General features: G+C 43.3%; 1 protein-coding gene across 2 annotated transcripts in view; it reads left to right on the top strand.

The window, feature by feature from the left end:
• Positions 1-280: 280 nt before the first annotated feature.
• adcy1a (adenylate cyclase 1a) overlaps positions 281-11,256 on the top strand; it is a gene marked incomplete at both ends in the record, with an annotated part of 46,162 nt that continues 35,186 nt past the window's right edge. For both annotated transcript variants that reach the window (XM_080033072.1, XM_080033073.1), the window contains 4 exons: positions 281-895; positions 2,272-2,421; positions 6,635-6,753; positions 10,763-10,874. In XM_080033072.1, coding sequence (XP_079889198.1) covers positions 281-895; positions 2,272-2,421; positions 6,635-6,753; positions 10,763-10,874 — 996 coding nt within the window. The remainder of the gene's footprint in view (positions 896-2,271; positions 2,422-6,634; positions 6,754-10,762; positions 10,875-11,256) is intronic.

Here is an 11,256-nt window from a genome sequence, read left to right on the forward strand (position 1 = left end):
AGAGAGAGAGAGAGAGAGAGAGAGAGAGAGAGAGAGAGAGCAGACGTGCTGCACGTTGGTCGGGCTACTTTTCTGACGACACACCAACAATCGTCAACCTGTGGATAGGGCGCGCGCGGGCGGTGCTCTGTTGTCTCCACTGCCACCCTCTCCCCTCTCCGACACAGAGCCCAACATCCATCCATCCAGGACGCATGAACTGGAGGAGGGTGCCGGTTCGATTCCCCGACCGAGGAGACGAACCGAAAAGTTGAGGGGGTCGCGCGCCATTACCCGCTTCATGAATGGCCGGAACATGGAGGAGATGCCAATCAAAAGAGTCAAGACCCGGCGGAGGAAGGGTCACTGCCCGGTCGGTGCGCACCTTGGCGCCATCACCTGCGAGGACGAGTTCAACAGCCAGGAGCTGGAGGCTCTGTTCCAGAGCTACAACCTGAAGCTGGAGCAGACCGCCACCCTCAAAGCGCTGGCGGTGCTCATCGTGGCCGCGTCGTCGCTGTCCCTGGTGGAGCTCCTGTCCAGCCCGCGGCTCACCTTGTCCAAGGGTTCCTACCCGGTGCACTGCGTGGTGTTCCTGTCGCTCTTCATCGTCACCAACGTCAAATACCTGCAGGTGACGCAGCTGCAGCAGATAGCGAAGCTGGCCCTGCTGTTCAGCTTCACCTTTGCGCTGCTCTGCTGCCCGTTCCCGCTGGCGCTGGGCACGTCGGAGCCGGTGAGCGCCGGTGCACCTGAGCAAGGCGTGTGGCAGCTCATGCTGGTAACCCTCGTGGCTTACGTGCTGCTGCCGGTGCGGACGCTGCTGGCCGTGCTGTTTGGGGTGATGCTGGCTACGTCCCACTTCATTGTCATAGCGACGTCGGTCACGGGAAGGAAACAGAGGCTGTGGAGACCGGTAAGTGCTGCACCTGGCTGCACCCCGGTCAGCTCTTCAGTCACTCTACCAACTGTATTGCTTTATGCTTAGATAACAGTTCTCTAAACACCAGTATACTGTCCTTGTAGCAGTATACTGTAGTTGCTCCCAGCTGGATTTAGTTACTCTATGAATGTAAAGTTGTGCGGAAAAACAACATACTTATTCAATAGAATTTACCTGAAGAGGAAATGGTTAAAAACAGTCTCAGTTATCGATTTTAGCTCCAAGATAATGTGGTTGACAAATGGGAAACGAGCAGAAAGTTTTATTTTTGCGCACCACTGTAATAAAGCAGAGGAGGAGCTGTCCAGCTGCTGGTGCTGAAGCTAGGACGAATACACAGCGTATTGTTGGTAACTGACTGGTCCAGGTGCTAATCTAAGTATTTAAGATGTGAGTTCCCCTTTTAAAAATATTTTTAAATGTGGTGTATTTGATATTCCTGGATCTAATGAAGCACTGGTTGCCAATCTCTTTGGCTTGTGGCCTCCTAACATATAACGACCCCTCCTAGATCACAGATGTCTTTATCTTTTGTGTGTGCTTTTACTCATGATGCCTTATCTTGGCCCCCAGGTTGGGAACCTCCACTATGAGACACAAAGATTCCCGTGATTATTATGAGTAATGCATTAAATCAGTGGCTGCTAACATTTGGTGGTTCATTTTAAAAGAAGACATCTGCACTTGTAACCCTTCACTTTGGCAGGATAATCTTTGTCTACATTCTTATTTCAATAGGCCTGAGGAGGTCAAATGACTCAGAAATTCACTAGAAAAATAGCAGAGAACAGCTTGAAAAATGTAACATAACTTTGTGGAGAAGAAAGGTTTGTTTTGCAACCCTTAGGTGGGGACCCAGACCTCTCTGCCGGGAACCGCAGCTCTGTAGCCAAAAGCAAGTTTGTGCTTTATTTAGTTATAGCATGAACTGAATTGAAGTCTCGTTTTGTATTTTCACTAAAAAAGAGAACATGTATCATCCATCTGGCTGTGCTGGATTAGAGGTTGTTTTGACCTTTAACCTCTGACCTTTTAGGCCCAAAGTTCATCCTCCAAATGAAGTATTCATCCCGATCAATAGTCATTAACCAATAATGCACTTTGGCTACTCTGCTTTTCTCTAAGTCGCACCAAGGATTCATGTTGTAATCAATGTGTTGACCTTGATTTCCGCAGTTCAATCCGTCCAAAGGATTAATCAAGGATTGTGAAGTCTAATCCAGCCAGGATGTATGATTGCACACAGAAACGCACATATGGACACGTGTGTTCCTTTGGGCTCACATGCAAATACAGTTATGTAGCAGCTGCTGGCCTTGTTTGGCATGTCTGTTCTTGTTTGTGTGCAGCTGGTGGCCAATGCAGTGCTGTTCACCGGCGTCAACTTGTCCGGGGTGTTTGTGAGGATTCTCACCGAGCGCACCCAGAGGAAAGTCTTCCTGCAGGCCCGCAACTGTATCGAGGACAGGCTGAAGCTGGAGGATGAGAATGAGAAACAGGTAAGGAGTGAATTAGCGAGCACACACACACACACACACACACATCATTGTACTTCTATATTTGTGAGGACACTAACTCTAACCTAAACCTAATGCTAACTTAAACCTTAAAACCTAGTTTTAACCCTAAAACAGGGCTTTGAAAAAGTTAGGACCAGGAACAATGTCCTCACTTTCCAAAAATGTCCTCACTTCGATGGTTAAAAGCTATAACTGGTTTACACAAAAAATCCTTTACTAGTACACACACACACACACACACACACACACACACACACACACACACACACACACACACACACACACACACACACACACACACAGAAACAAACAAACAAACAAAGACACACACATATTATGATGTAGCCATGGATAGATGGGAAACAGCAGAACGAGGGCATACAAACGGACACATGCATTTCACCCTGTCTTGAGCGCATGTGTGTATAAAATCATCCATCTGTTGAGAAGTTTTTTCTTTAATGCGTTGTAACAACCTACCCACAGGCACACAGTAACTATGACAGCAGCTATTTAAGGAAAGAACAATTACTGTAGCACATGCACCAGCGCCAAACGTTCCACCCCCTCTGTGCACACCTACACCAAGCGATTAAACATAAGGAGCAATCAGGCAACTTCTTAACACACAGAAACACTGTGTTGTTGTGCACCCGACGTGTGCACTGAAACTCACCTACACCAGTCGTAAAGTAGATAATTAATTATTCCACGTATGTAATATGCCTTTCTACACATGTCTCACCTAGGTTATACACAATATTTGCAAGCGCACACCCACACTTAGCACCTGTGCTTTGTAGATTAGATGATGATATGCTGTGTTTTCCCCAGCAGTAACGGCCTCCCTTCTGACAGGTAATTACACAAGCAGATTGCTTTCATGGCGTCCCTACTCCAGTAAAGGTCACAGTTTATCTGGGTGAGTTAAACAAACACAGACCCCTGATTGAAATCTATCAACAGCCAGCCAACAGCCAACAGCCAACAGCCAACACCCTGCAACCAGGCCACTGCTTATGTGCCCACAAACAAGCGCCTCAGATTTAAATGTCACCCATCACGACACAGGTCTCCGGTTAGCGCCCGGGTGTTTGTTCTGGGTTCTTTTGCTATGAGCTGGATCCATAGGTTGTATTGATTCCTCAATATGTGTAAGCCATGTGCTGTGTGTCCGGGTGCTAAATTGACGCAAAGGTTCCTCTTTACTCGTGTGAAGCATCAAGGAGTACTATGGCACAGCGAAATTACAACCCCTCTGCAAATATTACTTTTAGGACTTCTCATGGGTCCTGGCATAAAACGTTCATTCTTGAATTATTGTTGAATATTATTTTGACAAAAACTCATGTAAAGATAATGGGAAGGTCAAAAGTCACACCAAAACAGAGAGGATGACATTTCAAGAAAATTGTGTTAAACTTCAAAGTTGATAGATACAGTTTAGAGCTGATCCACATATCCTACAAGTAGTTGCACTGTGTCTCCAGTCCATCACAATATGCCGTTGGCCTGTCCTTTAAGCAAATGTTTTTCTCCATTGCCTATTTTGTTCCTTTTTTATGTTTTTTCTTATTTTTTTCTATTTTTGTTCGAATCTTGTAAACAAGGGATGCAAGTCTTTTTGTTGTTTTCTTATGAAAAGAGCAAGCCTAAAGAGAAAATATTCCTTCCTACTGACTAAACATTTGTGCCAACAAGTTGGGCAACTTTTTAGCGAAGGGAGAGAAAGTGAGCTTCTTTAATAAATAACTACGAGGAGAGCCATACTCATACAGAGAATAAAGCCTGGACGAATTAGACAAATGGGAATCATTGTAGTGCAATTATAACATTTATACAACTGACACACTTACACATGTCAAAGTGTAAAAGCTGAAACACAACACACACACACACACACACACACACACACACACACACACACACACACACACACACACACACACACACACACACAATGGGATGGCTGTTTCTGGAAGCTGTTCCTAATTCAGAGGTGAGGGGCGATTGTGTGAACGGATGCTATAATATGAAAGAGTGTTAGAAGGAGACACAGGAGAGTCCCGCCTGCTTTTTATAACCCTGCCTCTCAGCAGCTATTCAGCAGAGCCGCCTGATGATTCATTGTGCATTCACAACTGTTTAACATCCAGCTGGAGTTGTACTTTATGCTTCTGCTACTGAAATGAATCACACAAAAACACAAATAATCAGTTCGGAATGAATACTGCTTCAGGCTTAGGTTGAAGAAATCAGTTGATTAATGGATTTGACTAAAACATTATTGACAATATTACAGCTTCTGAACTATGATGATTTAGCCCAGTAACATTAAGAATATTTGAAATATGTGTCTCATCATTTTCATCCAATGCAAACATTCAGGCTCAATGCAGGAATAAGTGTACATTCTTGTATATTATGCCAAACTCTATCCGCTTGCCATATCTACAATTCTCCCTTTACCTTAACTATACTTCCGTTGTAAATATAATTATATTGTGTTTTATTTAGGGCTGTCAAGCGATTAAAAAAATTATCTAATTAATTACAGGCTCTGTGATTAATTAATCTAAATTAATCGCATACTTTTATGACACTTTTATACCTGTTTATAAACAGCTGTATAGCCTGCTAGTACAGTTTGTTTCTCTCGCTCTCTTTCTCTCTCTCTCGCTCTCTTTCTCTCTCTCCGTCTCTCGTAACTTATGTCTCCACAACAGACAGCGCTGCACTGCCACAGATGCCTATGCCGATTCATTCACCATCGTCGTACTCATAGGCAAAAATATTGACACACACGCATACGCACACACACACACACACACACACACACGGGGCGGGTGTCCGTTTACGCGGGAGACGAGACAGCTAGCAAACAAAATTGAGACACACGGAGGAAGATTGAGAGATACTTTTGAACCTACATTGTTGCACCCACTAAATCAATAATGCACAGACACTGCGGAGAATAAAGTAAGATGTCTTCCTACCTTCATGCTTATTTGCCCGAAGCATCCCATAAACCGTCCATAGAGCCCTCGGCCCCGCCCTTTCCCCTGCTTCTCTCTTTACTTTTCTCCCTTTCACCCGTGCGGGCTGTGTATGCAAGCTACAGGTGCAGCTCGGTGCAGCTGCGCACCACTTTTGCACCGGGTCAAAGGGCATTATAGAAGTGCGATTAATCTGCGTTAATTTTTTTAATCGCGTTAATTTTTCTGTGATTAATTAATCGAAATGAACGCGTTAATTTGACAGCCCTAGTTTTATTATATTGTGTTATTGTGTGATATTTTTTAAAAGCACTGGATGAGGAGCATGTCACTGAACAAAATCTAATCAAGCTAATCGTCCCAACATCACTAGTTTCAGTTTCGTGATGAGATTGGAGTATTTCCTGCTTTACGCTATTTTATATCACTAAAAATTACGTTTGCCTGATGAAGGTCTAGCACCGAAATGTTTCCACCAAATAAATAAATTCATATTTTTGCAAGTTCAAGACAGTGTGCGGGAACCTCTCTTTTGGATAACACTGAAATTCAAATATCTTTGGATTCTTTTGGATTGAATGTTGAACTATCATCAAGAGATGTGAATACATCACATTTGAATGTTCAATATTTTTTTCAAAGTCAAAATTAAGAAATGCACGAACAGCAAACACAGTGCAAATACAGAAAGGTGCCGAAACACAGAAAAAACAAATGCAACAGAAAACATTGTATATCCCGTCAACACAACAGTCAGTAAAAGGTTAAAAAAAATTATTTCTGATGAATCCAATATTCTTTTCATGATAAATCATTTCATTTTCGCAGAAAATGCCCTTCATGATTTCCTTAAAGCCAAAATAGTGTCATCAAATTGTTTGTTTTGTTTGGCCAACAATCAAAACCCCCCCAATAAACATAGTGTTTGACAAATTACAACAAATATTCCCATTTTACAGTAACATTTGGCACATGGTAATCATAGAACAGAAAACAAATAGGAAATCCTCACCTGTCAGATGTGGAAAACAGTAGGCTAAATGTACAGTATATGTGGAGTTCTAGGTGTTAACACATTATAACAAAAGGAAATAGTTTACATTTCTTTGCTTATATCTGCAGACTTCTGTCCATGCTATGACCTGTTTCAAGTTCTAACGCTGCATCCTCTTGGGTTTGAACCCCTCCCTCTTCAGGAACGTCTGCTAATGAGCCTACTGCCCAGGAACGTTGCCATGGAGATGAAGGAGGACTTCCTGAAGCCGCCTGAGCGGATCTTTCACAAGATCTACATCCAACGTCATGACAATGTCAGGTACGGCGCTGTCATGACAACAGTGGAGCGTGGCGGTGTGCAGAGGGGGGGCTGGAGTGTTTTGATCCAGGTGTCACCTGCTGTGACGTCAAGGGTCAAGAATAGACAGAGAGCAATTAAGCTTAGCCATCGACCAAGACGCAATCAAACTAGGTGAAGGCTAGACGCAAAGCAAAAATCGCCTGTGCAATCGCCTCCAACATGAGATTAGAAAATGATTATTGTCATGTGCCTCATATCCCATTCGTGCTGTGTTTGTTTGTTTGTTTGGGAGAAGGAATTCTGAAACTGCATGAAAGTGTATGAAACAAATCTACGACCTCATCGTACCAAAATATTTAGCATACATGGACTCTACCGACTGGAGCCCTTGTAAAAACCCCAAGGATAAACTGCTGGGAGAAAAAACCATCATAGCAACATCTGTAGGCCTACTTATTTCTTTTTAAACCGTTTATAGTTAGGCTATGTCATTAACGTCATCTGAGAAAAGACTGATTATTATTACATTAGGATACTTACGGTTAATTTGCATATTGTGTAAAATGATATATCCATCCGGCCCACGCCTTTGCCCTTTAGGTTGATTCTCATAGCTCTGATAGTCTTTTGGTCTTATATCATTCTAAGTAGAATCTCTTTGGGTTTTTGACTGTTGATCACAAAAAATACCTTTGAGGACACTCTCTTCGATTCCTAAAACGTGTAATGGCCATTGTTCTTTAGCAATCACGTCTTGCAGCCTTCCTGCTGTAAATTCATATCAGCATTTTTCATGAGCCACCTCTATGGCCCCTTGTAATTTAGAAAATATTACCGAGCGTGAGAACCTGGCTTGACTTTGAGCTGATTTCATTCTGACGAGGCAGTAAAAAGAAACTGAGAGCTGTAACAGTGCTGCTGGGTGTGGGTGTGGAGGGTTAGGTAGCAGGTCAACAGCACTCCTGTCAAGAGCCAATCCTCTCCACTCTCTGTCTGTCTGTCTGCTCCCACACTCAGCCACAACTCTGGAACATCTCCGCCCGTAAACGCTAGCACTCGGCCAAACGTCAAGGTGCTGCACCCAGCCAGCCAGCCAGCCAGCCAGCCAGCTCCTGCCTGTCTCTAAAGGGAGCTGCTACAAACACACACATTCACATGTAAACACATGGCAAAATTAAATAAAAGCATCACCTTTATGTTGCATTGCCGTGGTGTGACATCTCCCTGATCCCCCCCCCCCCCCCTTTGAAGTGGCCCCCGAGAACGTTTGATGGCATATCTTTCCAGCCTAGCCACAGCTCTGCTCTCTCTTTCCCCACCCCCAGTCTTCTTCTACCCTCTTCTGTGTGTGTTCCTCCTCCTCACCCACCACACACCAGGCACGACGTGCAGACGTTCAAAGACAAATCGTACAACAGAGCACTTCTGTCGAGCAGCAGTCGTGATCCCAGCTTTACATACATCAGGCTCCCGAGCAACTACCGTATACTGAACTGCTGAAAAAGAAACTTAGTCACGTTGCAGAGGAAGGGCACACTGCATGCAACTAGAGGCTGTGTATTGAATCTCAGAACTTAATGGGTGCCTACATTTCCCTCGCAACAAGTATAAAAAAACTTTTACTGAAAATTTTTTTTCTGTTTACTTATCCTCGAAGTTTCTGAAAGTTAACGTCATCCCATTTTAAACCATTATTTTCTGCCAATGCCATGTACAGCTGCTGGTGTTGGGGCAACATTGCACAAGGTGCATTGGTGTTTTGCTGAGATACCTAAACAACTGCAACGTATGGGCTCTAGTGGCCCTTGTGAATTATGACTCTTGTCTGTTGGGAGCAAAGGAAAACGTAGGATGTATTTTTTGAATTAAAAAAACCCACATGGAGGAGGTCAGGGTGGATGGATGGATTAACCACAACAACCTCAAACAAACAGTTCTTAGCCTAAAGATGACCTGTGTTTAACCGTTGTGGAGGAAGATCTCAAAACAATAATATAAACAAAGTGTAAAAAAAGTAAATTTTTGACCATGGATGGTATAAAGTGTATACTGTGTATGGTCAGCATCTAAGTCTGCTAACATGAAGTACAGTTGAAGCTGATGGCAGTGACTATAGTTTTGCAGGTACAGTAGTAGATTTGACTTGATGTGACAAGATGAAAAGTTCAATTAAATAACTAAAGTGATACATCTGATCCTGTGGGATACATGGATATCAGTACCAGATTTCATGGTAATCGCTGTAATTGTTGAAAACTCAAAACTGCCAACTTGAACCTCATGAGGGCAATAGAGGAAAAGTCAGTGGATTTGGTCAGTAGAGAATCATCTTTGACCATGAGTATCTGTACAACATTTCCTCCAATAGTTTTTGAAATATATCAGTCCGGACCAAAGTGGTTGAACGATTGCCCAACCAAGCTAAATTGAGCATGAATGGCAGATAGGTCAACTGAGGCATCTCCATCCATTGAGGTAGACTGTGCAAGACTTGGAGAATATAGCTCTGGAAAAAGACAGTAGGTTTGACAATGAGTTCAGTAACACTTTACAATAAGGTTACATTTAATGAACTATTAGTTAATGTGTAGTTAATGCTTAATTTGATCTCCAATATTTTGTCAGAAAACTAAGATTTTTTTCTTTGGCGTGTGATGTTGCTAGTCGACTTTCTGGTCACGTAAGCTGCTGTGGCTTAGTTTTTTGGTCTTCATTGTCTCACAACTATTTTGACATTCCACTGACATCACTGCAGCATGTACTGTATTATATCCCAGGTTGTCCTGAAATAAAAAATAAAAAATCACATAGCTTGATTTTGTTACGGTGTGGCAGACAGGCAGGCAAGCAGGACCCAAACGCAAGACGTCGTAGCAAAAGAATAATTTATTAAGCTCAAAAAAAGCCAACAGGCAAAAAAGGACCAGGACCAGGAGCACAAGGAAACACAAAGGACAAGGACTCACCGACACTGACACGAAAACAAACCATAATGCACAGACATGGAACAAAGGAACACAAGGAGTATATAAGACACAACGAGACACAGGTGTAACACATTAGGGGAGGGAGCAGCAATCACACAGGAGGGAAACTTGACAGGACATGGGGAGGAATAAGACAGACATACCAAAATAAAACAGGAAACACGGGTAACACCAAAACAAGACACATCCAGACCATGACAGATTGTGCATCACAGGGCACATGTTTTACAAGCTTTATTAGATAATAAATACAGACGGACCAGAAATGGCTGCAGGCACGGCCAACCGTTAATAGCATTAACTGTTTTTGTTTTTGGCTATTGAAATTCACAGTTTTCTTTTTGAGTAAAATATCCAAAACAAAAATACAAACACTTGTGTCAGTGTCACACTCAAGGCTCAGGTATCATACCAGCACTATAGAGGGCTAAAAACATTTAAAATGATGCTGAGCTCTTCACACACTCTGTTGCCTCTCACTTCCCAGGAGCAATGTTTCTTTTCTTTGGACTCTCTTTTCTTTGGACTGATGAGTCTATATGATCTAGAAAACCGCGTTTCGTTGCCATCTGGCCTGCCTCTGAGAAAATTAATGAGCGGTTTCGTAGTTCTCCAACACTTTTCCTCATCCCCACTGTAGCAGCTAGCCAGAAGCAGGCAATTTAGCTCTGTGTGTTTGGCCTAAATGACGCTTAAACTTATCAGGGATGGGATATTGCATTGGTCACTTTTGATCGCCATTAACCCATTACTTTCCATCTGGTTTGATCCGTGGGTATTTTGTTCCAGATAGAGCATGCACATATCTGACACATTCCACAAAAACCAGGCAGACTGCAGGTGCTATTTCTTCCAAATCATGGAGCTATTAGCGCACGCAATCTATTATTTGTGGATCTTGCCACTAGTGTTTATGTCCCGGAGAGTGTGTCAAGAGGATTTGAGCCCTTCACATTAGATTATAACTGGTCTCTCTCTCTCTCTCTCTCTCTCTCTCTCTCTCTCTCTCTCTCTCTATCTCTCTCTCTCTCCTCCGACAGCATCCTGTTTGCAGACATCGTCGGTTTCACCAGCTTGGCTTCTCAATGCACTGCTCAGGAACTGGTCAAACTACTCAACGAACTCTTTGGGAAGTTTGACGAACTAGCTACAGTAAGTCCCCCCCCCCCCCCCCCCCCCCCCCGCTACAGTAAGTCCCCCCCCCCGCAGCAGAAGCTGTAGACACATTTAAATCTGTCAAATCTGCGCTGATTGTTTCAAAGCTAGATTATTTTACACAAATAGGTGCCAGGCATTTGGTGATTTCACCTTAAAAAGTTAATTTACAGTTTTGTTTCTGGCCACCTGCTGACCCTCTGGCTTGGTACCTCATAGAATAGGCTCTAGTCTATTCGATAGGGTTCATTGAGTTGAGTGCACACCACGGTTTAACTTAAACAGAAGTAATTGAATATACAGTTGTGCTTCTGTTATGGGATAATGTCAGCCTTCAGCCCAAAGTGACAGGGGCAGAGCCTGAACAGCGGGTGAGCTC

Source organism: Ammodytes marinus (genome assembly GCF_949987685.1).
Source record: "Ammodytes marinus genome assembly, chromosome: 8".
NCBI classification, from domain to species: domain Eukaryota; kingdom Metazoa; phylum Chordata; class Actinopteri; order Uranoscopiformes; family Ammodytidae; genus Ammodytes; species Ammodytes marinus.